This window comes from Mustela nigripes, chromosome 3 (genome assembly GCF_022355385.1).
Source record: "Mustela nigripes isolate SB6536 chromosome 3, MUSNIG.SB6536, whole genome shotgun sequence".
In the NCBI taxonomy this organism is placed as follows: domain Eukaryota; kingdom Metazoa; phylum Chordata; class Mammalia; order Carnivora; family Mustelidae; genus Mustela; species Mustela nigripes.
The window spans coordinates 20813644-20837834 of NC_081559.1; the positions used below are offsets into that span (position 1 = coordinate 20813644).

Here is a 24191-nt window from a genome sequence, read left to right on the forward strand (position 1 = left end):
TGGCTCTGTCATGAAGCGCCTGGCTTCGAAACAGGTTGTGATCCCAGGGTCCTGGGATCGAGCCCCACATTGGGCTCCCTGCTTCGTGGGAAACCTGCTTCTCCCTCTCCCACTCTTGTATTCCTACTTCTCTCTCTTTCTCTCCGTCAAATAAATGAGTAAAGTATTTTTTAAAAATTAAGCCAGATACAATAGGCATTTATCAGGACACTCCCAACATGTGTGTTCATCTAACTTCTTGAGACCCTATATACCTGCCACTGTGCTAAGTCCTAAGGATGAAAGCTGAATACATTTGCCTTTATAGTGGACAGCGGCTGGTAAGAGTCCTCGGGGAAAACAACCAGCAGAGTGTAATTCCTATATCCATCACATTCACCTTCAAAATGCCCATTTTCTCTACTAGATAGTTTTATATCTAAATAGAAGAGCTGAGAAGCGCAATTTTCCTGGGGCCTGCCCCATTTTCATCCCAATGAAGTCTTTATTAATCTTTGAAATCTGTGTTCCAATTCATTTAAAAATATTAACTTTTCATGACCTGAACCGAAGGCAGAGGCTTTAACCTACTGAGCCACCCAGGTGCCCCAGTGGTTGTCACATTTTATATGTGGTCTCAAACGCTTTGAATTCAAAGGCTCAGGACGCTGCTCTAGCAGCAGGGGTTGGCGATTTCTTGCTAGGACTCCAAGGACAGTGAGAACGTTAGTGGGGGTAAGGAGCAAACTGCAGGGTAGTAGGATAATATCGCCTAAAAGAACAAGCCCGTCCCAGCCCAGCTCTTCTTCTTCCTCCTTTCTTCCAGAAGTGATAAATAGCCGGTTACATCTGTAACACCCTGCTGTCCAAAATAAATAAATAAATAAGTATAATTTACTGAGTACTTACTTAGGCGCCTAGGAGTCAGGTGTCTTGCTAGATTTTTTTTTTTTTTTTGTACTTTACGTATGTTAACCTTCACAACCACTCTATAGTACGTGCAGAGCAGGATCATGGGACACCATTTTACCCTTGGGGAATCAAAAGTCCCAGAAATGCTAAATAATTTGCCCCAAATCACACAATTTATAAGCATAAGAACCAGGGTTCAAATCTTCTGCCAGAAACAGAAACGCTATTCCAATGCAAACCTCTCATCTACACAATAAAAGATGGACATATCATTGGTGAAAAACCTTGGTTGGCCTGTTTTTTCTCCAGTCAACAGCACTCATTTGCAATTTACAGCTAGTCAGGCAGACAGGAAGTGGGGAGGGGAAAGCCAACAGTAATTGGAACTGCCTCATTTTACTCGTTATTCATCTGCCTAGATGTTATTTATGTTTTTGTGGGTAATATATGAGCTTGCAGAGAGGAGCCGTTTCCTGGCGCTACACTATAGGAGAAGAGTCTTACTGATGCCAGAACAATGCCATTTGCAGGTTATTGTGGCTATAGAATTTCTTTTGCTGTTAGGAATTCCAAGAGATATCTACACAGAGAAGTAAAAGGAGAGAGATGAACCAATTAGCTGGAGATATAAATAAATATTTATGTGAACCCTAGGAAACTGTGGTTTTGTAGGTCAAAAAACAGTAGAATATCAGCAAGGTTATGATTCAACTACTACCGCAGTGGAAGAAAATTTGTGATTTGAGTACTAGCTCTCTTCAAAGACGCGATGAAATCTTACTCTCTAACTCTACACTGTAGGCTGTCTCTAGAAACAGAGTCTATGTGCTCACTTTTCAATCTGATCTTGAAAAAGACCCTTTTAACTCTACACAGTCACCTAGTGGACTTTTTGAAAGACTTCATTAATTTATTTTTGAAGAGAGAGGATTTTAAGCCTGCCAAGATGAGGAGACGGCCTCTGCAATGTTATGGGACAGTTGGACAACTGGTTTGCTGGACGGGTATGGTATGTGGCGTTTCCACTTGAGGAAGCTTCTCTCAGTGATATGGCAGCTTGGGCTTCACCAGTGAGACTGTGCCAGGCCTTAAAATGGGAGCAAAGGGACTTGGGGACTAAAATAAAACTAAACCAAATGGTGGAAACATGCTCAACTCCGTAATTTATCTGATTAGAGCCAACAGGCGCCGCAGTGTAGAACATTTGCTCCCACCCCAAATGCCATTAAGAAGCAGGGAACTATTTCTAGGCTTGGCTCCAGACTGATGAGGGATGAACTAACAGTGGATTTAGTTTCAGCTTGGAGTCGCTGTGAAATGGTGGCAGAGTGCAGTCACTGCAAAAGTCTGTAGGCATCAAGTGTTCCCAAGAGCACATACTGCTTGGGAGAGATTTCCCCGCTTCTAAGAAATAGTCCTCTGACCCCAGCCCAGCCCAACCCCAACTCTTGCCTTATATTTTTTTTTGCTTTATTCTTTTCATGCAGGCACATGGTCGCTTAGACATTAGAGTTTTGAGTAGAGCTTGTTAATGTGTACAAGGCTCGCTTAGCGTACCTAGCTTATTACAGTAGTTAATTGCCTACTAAAATTGCAATGTAACTGTAGAAGTTATAGAAACAGGGCAAAATGATCTTTTGTTGTAGTTACCAGTAAGAAAAAAAAATTAGAAGACTTTGATTTAGGGCGGTATAGAAATCCCACCAACCCCCCCTGACCTACCCCCAAATCAGCAGGCTTGTGCCTGCCCCCTTCCCACTTCCCTCCATCGATCTGCTGCCAGCTGTGTGTCCTTGAATTCCTTAACTGCTTTGGGACTGACTGTTCACTCACTTACAAAAGGAAATGTTTGAAGATCTCTTTGGATTTTGCAAGTGCAAATATGTAAATGTTATGACTATAAATGTAAATGTAGCTTTTAAAAAGATTAAAGGTGCTGTAGAGGGAATTATTATATAAGAATCTTTCCAATATTATCCCTTTCCAACTCTGTTGGCTGATCAGTACTATTAATTCTATTTTACAGAAGTGGGGATGATTTTTCTGATAAGTTAATCGAAATGCTTATTGAGCACCTGTGCTATTTACAGAAGTGTATCCAGGTTCTTTGGTACCAAATCTTACATTACTTGGGGCACCGTTTTTACAAAAACGGGATTACAAATACAACCTTAGATGCAAAAGTGAGTATTTATTTGGAATGAGAAAAGCAATCATAACAAGGTACTGAGGCTTACAGATTTAGTACTTTTCCTTCAAGCTCCCTTTAGGCAATTTATCGGAATTGCTTACATAGAAATGCGTCTAATTTCCTTACCTAACTAGAACATTCCACAGCTCCCAGCAACTTCTAGTGTTCAATGGAGCATATGAAAGTAAATATCCCCAAAGTTTAAGCTTCATGAAACTTCAGGGGATATCTGTTTCTCAGTTCCCCAAGTTCTTGAGGGAATCAAGACATATAAGGTAATGTTCCCAGGCTCAAGAAAACTACAGTGGATTGTAGCCATTAGAAATCCCCCCAAAAAGAGCTGCCTGGTAGTGGTCATTTACATGGAACAGTTCCACAGGCCAGCAAAAGGATTCAAATGATGACTGTTAACCTACTTTATTTTAAAATTTAATTTTGAAAAAAAAATTAATTTTGAAGTAAATTTAGACTTCCAGAAAGATTACAAAAATAGTATAGAGAGTAGTATAAATAAATAAAAATAAATAAATAAATAGTATAAATAAATTAAAAAATAGTATATAGAGCGCCCTATATTCTTCACCTACCTACCTAATACCTTACAAGGCATAGTTATTGACACCAGAAAATTCTTATAATACTATTAACTAAAATACAGACTGCTTTTAGATTCTACCAGGTTTTCACCACTGGGTTTATTCTGTTTTAGGATCCATTTCCAGCTCCCACACGGCCCTGGTTGTCCCGTCTGTCTCCGCCTCGTTTGTGACAGTCATTCTGGCTCTGTCCTGACCTTTACACTTCTGAAGAGCTCTGCTCAGGCATTTGAAGAATATTTTTCAATATGATAGTTGTCTGATGTTTCCTCATGATTAGATTGAGGCTATGTACTTTTTCCAAGTATACTATAGAAGTGGTGTGTTCCTGGGCCATGATCCAGTCCTATTACTTATTTTATTGCTAAATTGTTTTCATAGTGGCCCTTAGGAGCTTCTTAGATTGGCTCCTGCATCATTTCCACCTTCCTTCCACCTTTCAGCAAGTATTTCTTTATGTTGTGGCACCACAAGGTGTTTCAAGTTCATCTTATATTTCCCTTTCCCCAGCCCTGGAATCGATTGCTTCCACAAGAAATCCAGCATCAGGTCTTTTAAATTCCGGTGTTTTTTTCTCTGTTCCTAATATTCTGGCTCTCACACAGGCTCTTTCCTAAAGCAACTCAAATACATACATCATGAAGAGTAGGACTGTATGTTCCCTTTTTAATAGCCGTGGTCAAAGAACCCGGCAGGTGAGTTCTGGCCACGCTATCAAAGGCCAGGTGCACTCAAGGACCTCCAAGCAAGACTTTCCAGGAAGTTGCTAAAGAAATAGGTCGCCGTTGACATTTTCCTCTCCTCCTCACCCGCTTCTATCTGGCCCCCACCTGTCACTCCCACAAGGCTATTTCCTCTGTTCATCTTCACTGCTGGGGTTCTGATCTTTCAGGGCTTCCCTGGGACAGGACTTGAATGGCCTGCCTGCCCCTAGCCTTTTCTTTCTTCCAATTTATCTTCCATGTGAATCAATAAGGAATCTTTCATTTGCAAATCTTGCTGTATAATTTACTATGAGGATAGAAGAGGATTGCTTTTTTCCCCTACATTTAAAAAAAATTAACATATAATGTATTATTTGCCTCAGGGGTACAGGTCTGTGAATCATCACTCTTACACAATTAACAGCACTCACCATAGTACATACCGTTCCCAAGGTCCATGACCTAGCTACCTTACATTCCCCTTCCCACACCCACCAGCAACTCTCAGTTTCCTAAGTTGAAGAGTCTCTGATGGTTTGTCTTGGGGACAGTCCCATCTTGTTTCATTTTCCCCTACATTTTTGTGTGTGTGTTTTTTTAACTTATTGTTAGTGATATGGCTCTCTAATGTAGACCGCAGTGCTTCTCAAACTTCAGTGTGAATCAGAATTGGCTGGAGGGCTTGCTAAAATATGGAAGAGTAGGTTCTGCCCTCAGATTTCAGAGGCAGTAGGTCTGGGATGGGGTTGGAGAAGGTACATTTCCAACAGGTTCCCAAGCGATGCTGATGAGGCTGGTTCAGATAACACCAACCCACGAGGTCAAGTCCAGACTGCTTAACAAGAAACCCAAGACCCTGTGACATTTATGTCTTTGCAGTTATGACCTCAACCCCCAGTTCGCTATACCCTTTCCTCAAATGTGCCTGCCCTTTACTCAAGTCTGTAAGACCCCGAGATAGACTAATCCCCGTGACCGGTCTTGCCATTTCTCCTTGTCACCATTTTTGTACAACCATCCTGACTCCCCTTCTCTGGCTCTCATGTTCCTCTAGCCTCAGAAGCAATGTCTCGCTTCTGTGGTCCAATACCACTCGGTGGCACTAACCATGAGAACTACAACTCGGTATGGGATTTAGTTGTTTACTCATTTGATTCACCCAGTAGTTTATGAATTTTCTAAAGGCAGGGCAGTGCCAACATTTTAGTCAATTTTGGCTCAGCACCCAGCCCTTGAGCATCAGATGGGCACTGAATAAACAGTGTTGACCTTTTCAAGGAAAGCATTGAGCTCTTTAAAGAAAGTAATACAGAGCTTAGGAGAACACTTCAAGACTTCTTACTGTTACACTGCAGGGGAAAGGTATTTTAAATAAGAGAGTACACCTGTTATAGAATTAGCCAAATGAGCTGGGGCTCCGATCAGTTCTTTAAAACAGGTAATTACAATCAGTGTCCTCTCTTAAGTCTGGGATGGGCCTATGTGGTCTGGAAACATGGCATAAAGTGGAGATTCGGTGATTCTGCTATGATAGAGATGGGTAGTTCAGCACTCATATCTGCAGGCTGTTACTTAGCTACCTAAGCATTGCCACCCCCTTTGCATTCTGTTTTTACCGTCAGTGCTGGCCAGGTATTACTGATCCCTGCCCCCTCCCTTTGTCCTAATGGCACTCTACACATCTGCTTAACCACAGAATCAGAGTTCTTAACGAGCCCTTGGTGGTTGTTAAATAGATTTGGTGGTCTACAAACATGGGTGGAAAGCAATCACGTATTAATTTTTTTAAAAGATTTTATTTATTTATTTGACATACAGAGATTACAAGTAGACAGAAAGGCAGGCAGAGAGAGAGAGAGAGAGAGAGAGAGAGAGAGGAGGAAGCAGGCTCCCTGCTGAGCAGAGAGCCCGATGCGGGGCTTGATTCCAGGACCCTGAGATCATGACCTGAGCCAAAGGCAGAGGCTTTAACCCACTGAGCCACCCAAGTGCCCTTCAAGTATTAATTTTTACCAGGTTTAACTGAAACATTTCCCTCAGTTATTAAGGTAGGCAATGAACACTGCTGTATTTGCGCTACCTGAGACTTTATCATTACTGGGAATCACCCATATTTTTATTTCACATGTTAGCAGTTTTTCTATTCATCATTACTTCAGACTAATAATGGATATAGCACGAGATTTTATAAGATGTGTTGATAATGAATCACATACACTCTTATCACATTTAGAACTACTTTGGTGTCTGTATTTCAATACAGTGGATTTCCTTTGTCATCTTACATATTGAAATGTCATTTGCATACTGAAAACAAAAATCCCAAGTATTTTATTTTATATATTTGAAACATTATTCTTAGAAGGGATCCATAGCCTGCAACAGTTGTTAAAAGAGTCAAAGGGACCAGAAAGATTAAGCACCCTTGTTGTAGAGAGTTAAGTTAGGATTGAATTTTGTTGACATTTACTTTGTAGCAAAAATTTGGCAGGAAAAATTTTTAAAAAGCAGTACAGAAAATTCAAGTTCACTCTGGGTGCTCAAGTTTCCTGTTGAAGAGTTGATAAAACAATAGACCAGATAAAGAGTCGTAGCAGAACATTTTCTTCTATTACTGTGTACAAACTGCGAGTGAAACATTCTTTGAGTTCTTGGACTACATGCTCACAGGGCAGTAATAGTTAAATTAATTTCTAATATGTCTTATCTCATTATAGATCTATGCAATAGTGTGTTTCAATTTTAAATTGAGCTTCAGGGAAGATTAAATACTTAGGTATTCCAGTTTGTATAAAATTTCTAGATCCATACAAATTAAACTTCCTCTGTCTAAATGACCCTAATCATTCTAATTTAACTAGATGGAGCCTATTTCCTTTTGACAGAGCTTGTCATGTTGAATCTTATCCGTGGAAATGAACAGCATGCCAAATGGGTAATAAGTATTCCAGATGTTGCCTTGCTACTTTCCAGCAAAGTTATTAATAAAAGTCACTCGCTTCTTGTCTTTTTTTATCCTGTAATGTTGCTGAGAATATAAACTTCCTTTCTCCCCATTAAGATATGGTAATTTTAAAAGTACAGTAAATGGGCTGCTGCAGAGGAAAGTGATTTTATAAAATACCTATCCCTCGTGAATGGTACCCCAGGGACTCAGCGTGGTGTGAGGCCCCCTAGGACTGTGGGTGGGAGCAGGAAAGGGGAATAATGAAGAAGCTTGAGGCAGAGCCCTGAGGTTGGGAGTGTGTGTGTGTGTGTGTGTGTGTGCGCGCGCGCGCGCCCCCGCGCATCGGCGTGCAAAGGAGCCATTTCATTCACTTCTGGCTGGGAATACGCCCATAAAAGGGGAACATGTACTCTCACGTGCAAGGGCCGCCCTGGCTGCAGGCTGTAGGCTGCTGCAGGCCGCTCAACCCACTGCTCTGCTCATCTCCCTCCCTACCCTGGGGTGCGTGGAGGCCTGGTATCTGTGACCTCTGAGGTCCTTGGGTCGGATTTCACAATCTGTGCTCAAGGCACTGAAAGGAAGGTGTGGCTGCGGTGTCGAGAACACTGGAGCCCGGAGGGGAGGGTCCTAGGCAAAAGGTCACAGGGCCTGATTCCAGGACGAAGTTACTGGAGATGGATGTGCCTTTTAAGGCTTACCAGAAAGAGCAGACTTTTCTTACACGTAAACACGTTAGACATTCGGAGCTAGGAAAAGCCTAATGATACTGATGATAATTATAATATTTCCAGTGTGATGCCTTCATCAGTCTCTTTCTTTTCTCTTTTAATTATTTTTTGAAAGAGAGAGAGAGGTTGAGAGGAAGGGAGGGAAAGAAAGACCAGGAATGGCCGGGAGGGGCAGAGGGAGAAGCAGGCTCCCCACTGACTGGATCCCAGGGAGACTTGAGCCCAGGACCCTGGGATCATGACCTGAGCGGAAGGCAGATGCTCAGCCAACTGAGCCACCCAGGCGCCCTGCATCAGTCTCTTTCAAAACACTTCGGGTTTGGTGAATTTGAACTGAATTTTCCTTCGATCACACACACACACACACACACATACACACACAGCACCTTGGACTCTGTTTTACCTTGCCTGCTGTGCTTTTAAATGTACAGACTTGGAAAGGTCTTTTATTTCTAAAAGCGTAAAAGTATTGTTAAGTATTACTCTCCGGAAAAAAGTCCAAGTATTTGGTGCAGTGAAATCGAGTTCTGGTCTTCAGAAAACAGGCTCGCCCAGCATCATAATCCACGCTTGAATTATCTTATTCAAACTTGCCCTCCTCTCATCTCCCATGATTTTGGCTCTAGTTAGCAATAACCTGATACCCAGCTAAAAATACTTGGAACTTAGAAGTGGAAGAAATTTACCATTGAGGCCATGTTCGTTTTGGAGTCACAGTTGTTTTGAAGTCAATACTTGCAACATTACCAATATGGCTGAGTTGTTGTAAGAAGTTTTTGACGTAGAGGCCATTTCTTAAATGTCAACAAAGAAGTGCTATTCTGGCTGCAACTGTTTTTCTCATTAATTTTTCAAGTTAACAATTGGAATTATTAAACTGAGCTCTACTGACATCTGCTGGACAAAACCTGTTTTTCATTGTCATCAACTTGTTACCATTGTTCCCGACTCAGTAATGCTCATGTTTTACTAACTAGATGGTTACTGTTAATTAAACCAACCAAGCAAAGCTGTACTCAACAAATAGGAAAATAGAACTAAGCTAAACATAAAATTAATCAGCATTAATAAATGTAATTAATCTGCATTTAATGAACCAGAACTTATTAATCAGCATTAATAAATCTAAGCAAATGTTTCTTTCTTTTTTATTTTTTAAAATATTTTTATTTATTTATTTGACAAAGAAAGAGCTCACAAGTAGGCCGAGAGGCAGGCAAAGAGAGAGGAAGAGAAGCAGGCTCCCTGATGAGCAGAGAACCCGATGCGGTGCTCAATCCCAGGACCCTGGGATCATGACCTGAGCCAAAGGCAGAGGCTTAACCCACTGAGCCAACCAGGAACCCCTAAGTAAAGGTTTCTAAGCTCACATCTTTAGCTGGTCAAACCATATTTCAGTTTTGCATTGAACACACATTTTCTGAGCGCTCTGTGTACGCTACACACTGTATATACACAGTGGATCCAGAATTTGGATAGGGCCCCTTTTTGCAAGAAGAAGTTGAGGGTCTGGTAGGGGAAGACATATATCTAAACACATTATTTCAGTAAATATTTTAACCACAGTGCCTCCTCTCCTAGCTGCAAGATGATTGCCCTGTACTTATTGTTCCCAGAAAATCTTTATGGCAGTAATAAACTAGAATGGCATCATTTTGTCCACTAGGAAATACATAATGCCTCGGGCCTAGGAATATTTCATGGGCTTACAAATGTGTGTGTGTGTGTGTGTGTGTGTGTGTGTGTGCGCTAAAATACAAGAACACAGCAAATCCAAGACTCTAAATTGTAAATTAAACGCCTGTGGAACTTGTAATGTTAACCTGTTTTAAAATTTAATGGTTCTCAAACTTGACTGTGACCAGAATTACTGGGGGCTATTAAAGGAGATGGCTGGGTCCCATCACAAGCGGTCCTGACTTAGTAGGTCTTGGTTGTGATGAAGTTCTAGAACCTAGGTGAGGTTCGGTGGGCTGAGGTCCGGAGCCGATGACCAAGAAAGAATTCTTGAGACATCTTTGGTGCAAAATGGTGGTTTATTAAAGCACGGGGACAGGACCCGGGGACAAGACCCGTGGGCAGGTTATGTAACCTGCGGTTGGGGGAAGGTGAGGTTTCAGTGGAGTTTTCATATGCTAAAGAGGGCCTACAAGGTGCCAGGATGACTCAGGCCTACTGGCGGCCTTGTCCTTGTGGCTGGATCAATGTTGTCTTTAGACCAGCCATTGACATTAAGATAGTTGGGAGACTTTTTGGTGGGGTGTCACAATCCTGCTATCAATCGTCTTTGTTAGTGAGATTTAGGACATTTGTAAGCCAAGGGAGACTCCGGTCTAGCAGGATTGTGAGCTCTGCAAGTTAACTATTTGCTTCTTGTTCATGGCAGTCAGGGCTGCCTGAGGGATGCTACACATAGGACTGAGGGGGAGCGGATGGAGAGGGGGGGTACAAGGCGCCAGCTTTTGCTTTGTCTTCAGCCAGCCTCGTGCTCCCTCATCAGTTGGGCCCTAGAATGTGCATTTCCAACAAGTTTTGGGTAACACTGCTTTGTTGCTGATCTGGAGACTGCATTTTGAGAACCAACAATCTGAGAATGTTAATTCACCTTTTTTGGTTTAAGTAGCCAGGTTACATCATTAACGGAATTAAGATATTCAACTGAAGGGGCAACTTGAAGGAGGGAGAGGGTGAAAAGCTGATAAATTGGCCCTCAAAGCCAGACCTACAGAGACTCTTAGTACCTTTCAATAGAATGGAACTCAGCTTTACCTGGGCAGGTGAGAACTTGTAAAAGATAAAATAAACATTCTCTGTGATAAGTGGTAGGAAATACACTGGTAATGTGAGTCACCTAAACTTGGATCAGTTTCTCGCACAGAACAGCCGGGAAACACCCAGAAAGCAGGAGTATATGACCAGAGCTACTCGTATCAAACTTTCAGCTTAGGAGTTGAGAACTAATGTGTATTTCTCATTTCTAATGATGTTTCTAAGCTTCCTACATCAGCCCTGCTCTTTGCTCTTAACTGTCCCTCAGTAAATGGCCCCTGAGGCACTATAGACCTGTATCATTTTATGAAATTCTCATTTAGGAAACATGGCAAATGACAGAGATGATGGCCAATAAAGGCAAACAATGCCTCTAGTGTACATTAACTACTCAGAACAGGCTCAGGGAAGAAAACAAAAAAGGAAAAAGGAATGTGAAGATCTGCTTCTGCTTTTCCAACATTTTCAAAATGTTGGCAATTACGGCTTCTTTTAAGTTCTGAACAAAGGGCAGAGTGGACTCATTTTTCCTCATACAAGCCTTGATGGTTCCAGATAACTCAAATTAATTGTTTAGTATAGATGTCTTCCATATGATTCCGTTAGAAGCCTACGACTCTCTTTAGATTGGAAAGACACCAAATTTTTGGCAATTTTCCCAATAAAATTATAAACACATATTTGTTCTAAGTCGGCTTCTTTCATCTGCTGTGATAACCGGCACAGAAAACAAATCACCCCTGTAAGGACCTATTTAGCCAGGGAGCTTCCATCCATCCCTTAAACACAAACCTTGTTGTTTAACCCTTAAACTGTCCTGCTTCCCTTCCCCCAGGGGACTTACTTAAAAACAAGTCCCAGAAAATAGCCCCAGGTAACAAAGCCCAGATACAAGGGTAGGTCAGGCCAGGTGGAGGCATCTGATCAGTGGGGGGTTGCATACTGTCTCCCTAGCTACTAACGAGTGTGGGCCCCACCCTTTGGGAGCCTTTGGGGCACCAATTCTGACCAAGGTGATAGGCTAGTTCAAATGTCTACTATATTTGTCTTCATGGAAAAAAAAATGTCTACTATAGGGTAAATTGTAATTCAATTGGTCACTTATGTGTGACCTAACATGACTGGAGATTCCTCTGTGTGTTACAATCTCATTGGCCACCTGGGCATGGCCAGGCCCAAACACATGGCCTTTGCCCTTAAAAGCTAGTCTGTGAAGCAGAGAGAGGGCGCCCTATCTGTAAGAGGCGCGGCCCCGAACATTCAGTTTGATTCTTGATGCTTGGAGCGAAATAAAGCTTTGCTTGACCTTCGCTTTGTATCAGTCTTGCTCCTTTAATCATGGACCCATTATTGGGGGGCTTATCAAGCCCCAGACCTTATTGCCTGGACATTATGTGGAGTTTCATCACATCAGAAATCAGATTCCAATCATTCCAGCCCTTTCGCACTCTTGCTACTGGTACTTGGGCTCTTCCAACTCTGCAGCCAGCTCTTGACCTTCCTTCTTTACTGACTTGGGATTCCATGCTGGACTATCTGGGTCTGGGTCTGCCTCTGTGGACAGCCGTATGGGTGTTGTGTCAGAACTTGTTAAAACTGCAGGATCTCTGGCCCCATCAGAGGGGCACTTTGGAATCATTTTAAAAAGATCCCTGGGTGATTTATATGCCTAGGTGGTTAAAAAGCCCTGACCTCAATTAATTAATTAATTTCTTTTTAACAAGTTTCCCTCTCCTATACTTTTACTTCCCTATCTGCACACCCCCACCCCCATCACTCATGGAAAGGCAGTCCTGGTAAGGTTCCTTATGTTGAAATTACTTTTTTATATTTATCTCCAGGTTTAAGCTGTCTTTTGTGAGCAGGTTTCATCTTAGCTTTCAAATCCTAGCTAGACGCTGGACCTAGCATACATTAGTAGCATAATTAATAGTTTGTGAAGTTCTTCAATTTAATTGCTGCATAGGCCATGAACCTAGTACTAAGGTACTAATGACTAATAGGTCAAAGAACTTCCTTTTTGAACGTTTTTGCATTTTAACTGGATTCTGGAAGGACATAGATCTAATCTAAGTCATTAATAATGCTTGTGCTGGGAGTTTTTTAGTCAGCTGAGTGAAAGTAATTTTTTGGGGGGCAGATGACTTTATGTCCTCAAATTTCCCTCCACCCCACCCATCATCAGGGTGATCCAAATGAAAGAACTCGGAGTGTTTCTGGACTGCCTGAGTGGTTTTTAAAGTGTCTTCTCCCCTGCAGGATTATCAACTCCATTATCTCCAAATAACCAGACACATGGTTCACACAAAAGACCTGGTTATTCTCGAAATTGGTGGAACAAGAGAGTCCGGGAGGAACAGGAATATTTGAATACATTTCCTTGTAATTGCTTGTCTCCTTCTTTCGAACCCGACTGAGTCTTCAGAGTAGGGGTGTCTCCTAGGCACACAGAATGCCCCTGCCAGGGACCTTGCATGCAGACAGAGGCATTTAATGCATTTGGGGGTAAGACGGTTTTACAGCACTGCTCATTGCAAGTTTAAATGAAATGGCATGTTTGTAGTGTATCAACAGCGCTACCAGTTTGAATGATGCCAGCAAGAGGTACCCATGTTAATCCCTCAGTGCTAAATCCCGAGAGGTTGGTATTAACCATCAGCTTTCCCAGCTAGTCCCATCAGTATTTTGGGGGCTACAGGTGCCTTTCTTAATATCTCATCTCCATCAGAGAAGAGAAATTAGGCAACTGTGACACTACTTTATAAAATGATGCCAAGAGTCCTGCCTTTCCCTGCAGGGAAATGCTTTCTCGAACATGTATTTGTAGATAGAACATTAGCTGCAGATTTAATGTCACCATGGTTGTCATTTGCACGTGCCTGAGAAGTTAACATAATGTCGAAATGTGAAATTAAACTGGGTGACTGTGAGCAGTGGTCCTGCGAAGGTCCATTTCTCTATCCCCATTATTTCACCTCCTGGTTTATTGTGTTTGCTGCTTTCTCCCATTACTCAGGAAATTGTCAGGTGAGTCCCTGAGGATGCACAAACACCGGGTTTCTGGAAAATGGTGTTTCAGTAGTTTACATAATGGGACCAATGAAGCCAGTATGTCCTCCGTTGTAAAAAAAGCCAGTGTTCTCTTGCTTTGTTAATTGACCCTCAGCTTTGGAAGGAAAAGGGCGCGTGTGGATGGGAAATAGAATAAGAAAGCAAATTATTAGGGGACTGACTTGCAGGTTTTTCTCAGTTTCAGTGATGCTTACAGAGAATACATGAAAATTTTAATGACACGGAGTCCACAGTGGGAACGATCTAGGGAAAAAGAAATAACAGAAGAAAATTCTTATTCTATTCAGAGAGTATACAGAGGAGACATGCAAAGTTCTTTTCTAATGTAAAGTTTGAAAAAATAAATCAAACTATAGTCGGGTAAGTCACAAGGGACGAATTAGTTCAAGTTTATTTGTGCATGAGCTCACAAGTGTGCAATTTAATGTGCTTGTCAATGTTTTCCTCCTATTTGGAGGATGAGCCAGGGAGTGGTAAAGCCAACAGCACTGGCTGGCCTTCCGCACTGCAATGCGATCCTGTGGCAAGTTAGTGCGAACGCGCCAGGCATCACTTTGCAGTTTCTGGGACGCCTTGGTGAGGCACTGTCCTCTCCACGCCTCACTGCCCGCATCTAAAGTTGTGATTACCACCATCTATATATTTGTTCATTCAAAGGAGTGAAATAAACATAACTGCGCATTTATCCTTACTATTATGAGTCATTCAAACAGCAGACTAGGGTATGAAGGGCATTTTCATCCTATGTGCCAGAGGACAAAACCTAATTCAGGGATGAAAAGAAGTATTTTATACTTTGGCAAATCTCTGTTGTGCTAAGTGACACCACACTGCTGTGGCGTGGTCCTGTCAGGTGATTCAGCGGAACTCTCCAACCTCTGAATATACATTTTATAATTATGCCTTATTTAATGTCTTCTTCTATTCAAAGTTCCTTTCAGAATTGGTCAACAGGGAAATTTCTAGAAGTAGGCCTATAGTTATTAACCACAGGTGGATTCTCATATGTATGAGATGGTTAACATACTGCTTTGTTCGGATCCTGACTCCATCATAATCATATTTAAAAAATATTTCCCTCTAAAAACTTTTCAGAAAGTTAATGCAAATCTTATTTGACTAAACAGTGAAGAAAAAGTCGGAAACAAACCCCAGGGAATGAGAGTTATAGGGAAAAAGCCCCCATCTACCATAAAAGGAAAATATTCCTTAAGTTTAAAACAAAGCAAACAGAAAGAACATGACACATAGAGTCCTAACAAAATTTTATTGAGAACCACTAAGTGAACTCCTTTGCAGAACATAGAAATACTTATGATCCCAACCCTTCCCAGTAAATGGCAATATAATGTGGGGGTGGGTTCCCTGAATATCCCCAACACTCTGTTTATACCTACAGGAGGGAAACAGTTCTTTCTACAGCTCAGCAATAGGCAAATGGGAGGCTCTGACCTATTTAGGGGAAGCAGAAGTGGAATCAGAAATCAGTATGAGTAATAGAGGACTGCAGATCAGTTCCAGCAGCCAAAGGAGTAGATGAATAAATGTTCACTCTCCACATTCTGTATTTCCGATCAGCTAGCAGAAGGCAGGTCACTGTAAGATCAGACATAAATGAACCTGGGGACATAGGAGCCGAGTATGTCTTTCAATTCAGTTATGCAGGGAAGTGGCAATGAGAAGATAAAGTGGTTGTGGACTCACTTTTACCTCAAACTCTTCCTACCACAAAGGCTTTTGATGTCAAATAATCAGAACTGACACCAAAGATGAGAAGGAAACCAGTCACTCTAAGGATGAAACACCAAAGCTCAATGGGACAGATGGAAATGGCTGAGATAACGTTCACACTATTGACATGATAAAAAGTTAACTTCTGTAATGCGTCACTACGGGAGCAGAAACACATGGCGGGATAGATGAACACGGCTCACAAACATCTAAGGTTTTACTCCTAGTCTTTGCATGGGGAGAGAAGAGATACTATGGAGTTTTCTGGGGAAGCAACTTTTGCGAAGGATTTTTTAATCAAAAAAAAAAAAAAAAAAAAGAAGAAGAAGAAGATGAAAATAGCTGAGGGAGAATGATATAACAGAAATATAACTGCAATGATGCCACTTCCTTTTAAAACTAAGAAAACTGGCATAAAAGTTTCTCAGTTTCCATCATGGTGTTAGGGAATTGGTCTTAATTTTATAGGTTTTGCTTGAGTTTAAAAGCCTATCAAATTTTCTTACCTCTTAACTATAAAGAAAACAATGCCATGAACAGAAAATTCTGCCAGTTTAATAAGTCCTAAAAAGCTAAATAAAAAAAAATGAAACCTGAATTGTGTTTGTATTGATGAGTTTGTTAACGGATGGGTGGCAGTAGTTAAATTGCCATGTAAGTATTAACAAGAATCTTATTCAAAATGTTCTTCTTGCTGCCTTGAAGTCTTCCCTGGGTTCAATTAATCACGATGTTTGGAGATGCACTGTGATTAAGTTTCCTCTGGCTAAGAGAAAGTGTTTTTTGCCTCTTTCCCTTGGTTAGTAATTATAGTAGCTAAAAGTACAGGCACAGCATAGTTAAGACATTTAACTAAACTAAATGGGTTTTATTCTTTCATGTTGGACACCCAGCCCAAGGCAAATTAGCTTTACTATAAATGCCACCACTGCTCATCGGAAATGTCTGGAAGAAAGGCACAGCTGACCAGCACTTCCGACATCTGAGAGGCACAAGGTTTGCCCAACTGGTGCGAGTCACAGAGGAATAAGCTGATCCTAGGAACTGAGCAGTGGGCTGTTTTTTTCAGATCCTTCTGTTGGTAGCCTTAAAAAGGTCAGAAATTTCCAATAATATAAACTGTTTTGGTGCTGATTATGAAATAATATGGGACTATTATCCATAGGAACCAACATATACCCAGTGGGATTTGGTTCAAAGTTAAAATAAAAATAGCACGCTTTTGAGACCGAGAAGGCCATGAAATAGGCACATTTAAAATTCTTAGACCCTGTTTTGCAAAGCTGCAAAATGTTCTAAAATCAGCTGAAATAGACAGAAAGGATGAAATCAGCCTGGGAAAGGCAGCGAAGGAAGGAAGGGGAGGGGAAGCTGAGGAGCCGGACCTTTATACAGAACAAGGAAGCACCAGGCGTCCCTCAGCTACCATATAAATACCGGAGCCCGAGGGCTCAGAAACTGAGGAAGTTAAGCCTAGGAAACGCAGAGAGATAGGATCTATTTGTTCTAAACATTTTCACTGGCTAATACCTCCTAAGTAAACAGCATTTCTACGGAAAGCTTAGTGTTTTGGCTCAAGTTATTGGCTACGGAGCCCTCCTTCCCCTTTAAAAGAGATGCAGAAGCACTGTACTACTTAGTGAAAAAACAAACATCCAGAGAGACTGAAAAGAAGGGAAATATCTTACGGCTTGTACCAAAGAGCGAGCACTGAAAGCACAGTCATTGCCAAGGAAGTAAAGCACGGGTCAAAGTTTAGAAGGTCGGGTGGACAGGGTGGACTGAAACCCCAAATCACATTCACGAACAGGAAACTCTGTCTCCCGATCTTACACTAATTCCAAAGAACAAACAAATTTAAATAAATAGTTCAAAAATACACTCGCTTCATTTAGAAAAAAACTATTAATAAACTTTTTGTTAGCTTATCTTGAAACTAACCTTCAAATCAGAATTTTCAAAACCACCATAGCATTTTAGAACTTTTTGATAAAAATGTTGACTTACAGAACCTGGACTCTTTACTACCATGAGGAAGCAGATCTGAAAGTATCTTTATCGCTAGTTAAACCAGTATTGTGAATTTGAAAAACAGTACTTGGGTCCTTAAACCAGTCTGCAACTCTTGCAACTTTTGTCTCAGAAGCATACAGTTAATATTTTTGTTCCCCTTCACAATGAACCACCTAGAGAAAAACAGTCATAAAACTGTCTGCATTACTGGAGGAAAAATACTATAAAGGTGTAGGGCAATACCCGCCAATAACCATATATTTATCTTTATCTACATTTAGTTTCCTTTAAACATTTTTTGAACAGCAACAGATAGTTATATTCAATAAGCTTAAGTAAGAGATCTCCTCTAAGTTCTGAAAAATATATATCCCTATGCCCTCAAAACACTGTACATAACACTCATCCTTACCTTTAGGAAGAAATTGAGGTTAAAGTTAAAACATTTCCTTGGATACTTTTAAGTAAAAGTAAATGACAGACAAAAGGAACTGAAGACAAGTTCTGAAAAAAAAAAAACCAACCAAAAAACCCAACTCAAGTAAATGGAGTACACGGTTTGACTCTGTTTCCTTGAAAAGCAATGGAAGCACTCAGGCCAGGTTTGATATACAGAAAGAGTCATGCAATGGGTTGCAGGGGGCAGGTTTTCCTTTTATAGTTCAAACGCAGGGAACCTGGCTTTTGTGGGCACGAGGAGGTCAGCCAGGAAATAGATTGTTCCAGCCATTCCTGAAGGAAGAAAAAGAGGCAGAAGTTATTACACCAATGAGTCCATTTTATACAGTGGCTTTGTTCTGTCGCATCAACAGCATTGTGACACTTATGGCAAGGGTTTCAACACAAGGGGCGTCTGCCTGGATTTATATATGCTGCAGGTCAACACCAGATCACCAGCGTGCTCAGTCTCTGTCCGGGCGGAAGACAGGAAGGAGAGCTGAACCAGAGAAGTTCAAGGTGCAGCCCTGCCATTGATCATCCGTCGGCCCACTTCCCTGTCGGAGCTTCAGTGCCTTCATTTGTGACATAAGGACAATGATGCGTGTATGTTTTTGCTGACATGATTTACGATGGCATCTGCGAAACGCCAAGCATGTGCTTGGCTTCACAGATGATAGTCATCATTACGACCGCTGGTATTAGGTCTGAGAGAGTCCATGTACTACTTGACTTTTAATATTGAGTTTTCATATTAAGAAGGAAAGAAGTAGTTTAAGAAATGATTATAAAATTAATTTGTTGATAAAGCTCAAATTCAAATTCATTGATTACCAAGCAGAGAAGGAGATGCTGACATTACAAGGCAACTAAGTAAACGTGTGGAAAATACCTTCGAAGAGGGAGAAGGGGGTGTCCGGCGTCCTGCAACCGTGTTCTCCGTAATCTAAGCACCACTCAGCAAACTGAAAGTGAGACCAAGGTAAGTTACTGTAGTGACTCCTTCCAGAGACCCCCAAATGTGGATAGAGATTATCCCTAAGAATTACTTTGCAAAGTATCTTCAAGGCAGAAAAAAGGGGCTGATACAGAGAAACAGATGGTCTGAAAGAGGATGAAGCGAAAAAGAGAGGAATGTGATGCGCTACCTGAGCCACTGTCTCCCAGGTCATGAAAGCAGAACTTGTTTCTTTTGTCCACCCATAAATGCTGCTGAGTAGAACTGTGTCCTTATACAAGAAGGCGGATTCAATGGAATGGTTTTGGAAGGCTTTTCTTAGGTGTTCCACAGACTCATGATGGTTTAAAAGATGAATGAATCCCATCGGATTGAACCAGAGCCCCTTCTACGGTCTCCCGGGGGAAGGTGTTTTCTTTCCGACAGGGCTGATGCCTACCTTACAGGCTCTGTACAGGTACTTCTTGTCCTGAGTGAGGTTATAGAGTGTGAGAAAGGCGTAGGCGTTCCCCGCAGTGCCATGGCACAGGCCATAGCCCTTCCTTAGCAGCCCGTACTGCCAGATCAGGTCACCACACTGGTAGGCGTCATTGAGATACCGTTCCTCTCGGAACACCTGCAGAGCCAAGGGCAAGTCTTATGACAAGCCGTATGAAAGAAGGTTCTATTGACATTCCTTCCTGATGGGAAAGGAGGGTGAGGGCGTTAGGGAGGGGAGCTGGAGGTGGCTTGGCGAGAAAGAACAAGGCATTCAGAGCCAGAGAGATGGGTCCTGTCAGTGGGGATGAATTACAAAACTTCACGAGCTTTGCTTTTTTTGCTTTTAAATAACTGCACACGACCTGGCCTGTGCCATCTACATTTTATGTGCAGTCTGTGCTTACAGATATAGGTCTTACTAGAGAAGTAGCATTATTTTACTTGTGACTTGCTATTATCATTAGTTACTTTCCAAAGGACCACATGTTATCTTCTCTGGTTAACAATAATGCACTTCACCATTAGGACATTTCTTTACAAACTGGAGAAGAAACTGTTTAGAAAATTGATTACAAAATGGAATTTGACTATAACATACTATACTTTGTCAGAAAAATAGAGCTATACCTTTATAATCTTCTATATATTGATCAAAGACTCAAGAAATATTCTGAGTAGACATTTCTAATATCTCATTGCAAACTAAGTGTTCTTAAAAGGAGAATGAGACAGTTTAAAAAGTTTTTCCATATATCCAACTTACTGCAAGTAAAATTTGATATACTAAAAGCTTATTTAGAATATGACATGCAATGCTTGTTTATAGTTCATAGATTTATAATTTGTAGATCTGGCACTAATGGACACAGATATCTTGGTTTACTTCTATTTTTTTTTTTCTTTCAAATAAAACCTTTTTCTTCTCAGATTATGGCTCTGCCATAGCATGCTTTTTAGAAACAATATTTGCATTTCTCTTGTTATAGCAAAATAAAGAAAATAAAAAAATTACAATTTTAATCACTTGATGTATATAATTCAGTGGCATTCATGACCTTCACAATTTTGCATAATCATTACCACTATTTCCAGAACATTTTCATCACCCCTATTTGGAGTGATGAAATTTAATTACCCATTAAATGATAATGCACCCCCACCCCAGCACCAATCCCTGGTAACTTCTCTTCTACGTTCTGTATGAATTTGCCTACTCTACATACCGCATTCTAACCATCACACCATATAAATGGAACCATGCATTATTTGTCCTTTAGCACCTGGCGTATTTCACTTAACATACTATTTCCAAGGTTCATGCATGTTGCAGTATGGGTCAGAAGTTCCTTCTTTTGTACGGCTCAATAATATTCCACTGTAGATATGTATATGGACACACACCACATTTTGTTTATCCATTCATCTGTGCATGGACACTTGAACCGTTTCCACTTTTTGGCCACTGTGAACAATGCTGCTGTGGAACATCTCTGTAACATCTATACAAATCCTTGTGTTTAATCTTTTGGGTATATATACCTTGGAGTTGAATTGCTGAATCACATATTAATTCTATGTTTATTTTTTAAGGAACTACCAAACTCTCTTCTATGGCAGCTACATCATTTTACAATCCTATCAGCAATGCACAAGAAAGATTTTTTTTTTTTAAAGATGTGTTTATTTATTTGTGAGAGAGACAGCAAGAGAGAAAGTGTGGTGGGGAGGAGCAGAGGGAGAGGAAGACAGAAACTTTAGCAGACTCTGTGCCGAGTGCGGAGCCTGATGGGGGGCTTGATCTCCTGACCCTGAGATCATGAGCTGAAACCAAGAGTTGGACACTTAATCAATTGTGCCACCCAGGTGCCCCAATACAGTATTTTTTGTTTGTTTGTTTGTTTGTTTTTTAGGAAGCAGGCTCCATCTCACAACCCTGAGATTATAACCTGAACAGAGATCAAGAGACACTTGACCAACTAAGCCACCACCCATGTGCTCAAGAAAGGTTATATTTTTTTTATTTTTAAGATTTTATTTACTTATTTGACAGAGAGAGATCACAAGTAGACAGAGAGGCAGGCAGAGAGGGAGAGGGAAGCAGGCTCCCTGCTGAGCAGAGAGCCAGATGCGGGGCTCGATCCCATGAGATCATGACCTAAGCCAAATGCATAGGCTTAACCCACTGAGCCACCCAGGTGCCCCGAAAGGTTCTATTTTTAATTGAACTTCTGGGATACTTATCTTGGCTCTGCCAGTGATGCTATGATCTGGGCTATTCTACTGTTAGTGGAACAGTCTCCTGATCTATGAAGTAGTTTCTGCCCTCATGCAGATGGATACTATGAGAATGAATTATAATCCATTTAGCAAAGTGATTGCAGGTCCAACAAATAATTTATCTATTGCTCCTTTAAAGATTATGCATAAAAAACAATTTTAAGTTACAGAATTTTAGGTTACATTTTCCAATTTCTTTTGAAAATGAGAAAATTCACAGTACCTTATAGGCCTGGATGAGCATGTAGATCACTCCAGGTGAACCGTGACACCAATGGACTAGAAGATCTCGATTATCATCCACACAAGGAGGGTAATTGCCGGAAGGAAATTTCAGCTGGCAGACATAATCTACACTGGGCTTGATCAAATTTTGTAACTTCACATGGTTGACTTGAAGGCTGGGCTAAAAAACGAGAAAGGGAATTATTAGTTCTGCTAAAGCAAAGAGATCTTCCTAAACCCCAGGGATAAGTTGTGTATGTAGGTGTGTTTTAAAAAGAGGGTGACAGAGAGAGGGGGTGGGAGAGGCAGAGGGAGAGAGAAAATTAATCCTAAACAGATTTCAACCCAGCATGGACCCCGACACAGGGCTTGATCGCATGACCCTGAGATCATGACCTGAGCTAAAATCAAGAATCGGATGCCTAACCAACTGAGCCACCCAGGTGCCCTCTGGGATTAGTGTTAAGCCAGAAAGGTAACATGATCAAAAGGAACTAGAAGTCATTAAAAGGTTTTGGATTCCATTCCAATATTTTTTTTTAACCTATTGGAACGTACTAAAATTAGGCTATGCATTAATTCTTGGGACTTTATGTACATACTATTTTTCAGTATTTATCACTGTATACATACATATAAATAATTTCCCAAAGTCAATGCATGTGCACAAGAGATGTTTCCTAAGGTTTTACTACCTTAGGCATACTTTATTTTTTCTTTTTAATAGGCTCCGCACCCAGTATGGAGCTTAATGCAGGGCTTGAACTCACGATCAAGACCTGAGCTGGGATCAAGAGTCAGATGCTTAAACAACTGAACCACCCAGATCATACTTTAAATACCTCAATACCTCAATCATACTTTAAAAGCCACAAAGAGCTGCTGCATTCGGCAATGTAAATACAACTTTCATTTTTACGTTTAGAGAAGTGGTAGATGTTTCCAATAAAACGGGAAGCTAGTAAGTCAGGAGACCTGGAATCTAGATCCCAAACTGTGTGTTTCTAGATTAAGCCTTTCTGCAGAGGATTTGGGACTGATATTTGTGCAGGATTATTTTTATACAATGATGTACAGATTTACAGGATGCACTAACATACGGCATTTGAGCCATTTTTTTTTTTAAAGAATTTGGTCCTCTTTTTTTTTTTTTTTTTTAAGATTTATTAATTTGAGAGAGACAGCAAGTCGCAAGCACAGGGGTAGGGGCAGAGGGAGGGAGAATCTCAAGCAGACTCCCGGTTGAGCGCAGAGCCCGACATGAGATCATGACCTGAGCCAAAAGCAAGAGCTGGACACTCAGCCAACTGAACCACCCAGGCACTCAGGAGGCTCCCCGAGCCTCCGTTTTTGATATAATGATTTAGTTTCTCCTCTTGGTCCAGTACTTAATTCAATGCACAGCTTATATCTTCAAATAACAAATTCAAAGTATTGGCCCTGTCAGGTGGGGGGGGGTGAGCACGTTGGGTAAGGGGGTAGCCCATGGTGTGGGGACTGAATGGGCACTGAGTTCTATAGGGCATATACAGATTTTACTTTACCCAGAGAGTACTGTTTCAGCTCAGTTGAAAATGCTAGAGTAGAATGAGTTGATTTTCCTCAAATTTGCAGGAATTATCCAAAACAGGCTACAAATTATATTTTTTAAAAAGATTTTATTTATTTATTTGATAGAGAGAGATCACAAGTAGACAGAGAGGCAGGCAGAGAGAGAGGAAGGGAAGCAAGCTCCCTGCTGAGCAGAGAGCCCGATGCGGGACTCGATCCCAGGACTCTGAGATCATGACCTGAGCCGAAGGCAGCGGCTTAACCCACTGAGCCACCCAGGCGCCCCTTATGTACACATTTAACTATCTATGTTTTTAAGCTTTTCAGTAACAAAACGTGGAGTGAAACTCAGACAAGGTTATGTGAGAAGAACCAAGTTCTCTCCAAGCTGAGTCCTAAAACATGCTGATTCTAAAATTTCTTCAGTGGTGTGGTCAGCATTTTATTCTTGTTACAATTTCCAAATTCAGACATTCGCAACATATCCTCTTAGGAGAGGCAGGCAGAGAGAGAGAGAGGGAAGCAGGCTCTCTGCTGAGCAGAGAGCCCGATGCGGGACTCGATCCCAGGACTCTGAGATCATGACCTGAGCCGAAGGCAGCGGCTTAACCCACTGAGCC

At 41.2% G+C, this 24191-nt stretch overlaps 1 protein-coding gene across 6 annotated transcripts in view; it reads right to left on the minus strand.

Annotated features, from left to right (window-relative positions):
• Positions 1 to 15146: 15146 nt before the first annotated feature.
• LANCL1 (LanC like glutathione S-transferase 1) overlaps positions 15147 to 24191 on the minus strand; it is a 38861-nt gene continuing 29816 nt past the window's right edge. For all 6 annotated transcript variants that reach the window (XM_059393409.1, XM_059393411.1, XM_059393412.1 and 3 more), the window contains 4 exons: positions 22019 to 22201; positions 19478 to 19654; positions 18973 to 19045; positions 15147 to 18374 (listed from right to left, as the gene is read on the minus strand). In XM_059393409.1, coding sequence (XP_059249392.1) covers positions 18298 to 18374; positions 18973 to 19045; positions 19478 to 19654; positions 22019 to 22201 — 510 coding nt within the window. In that variant the 3' untranslated portion in view covers positions 15147 to 18297. The remainder of the gene's footprint in view (positions 18375 to 18972; positions 19046 to 19477; positions 19655 to 22018; positions 22202 to 24191) is intronic.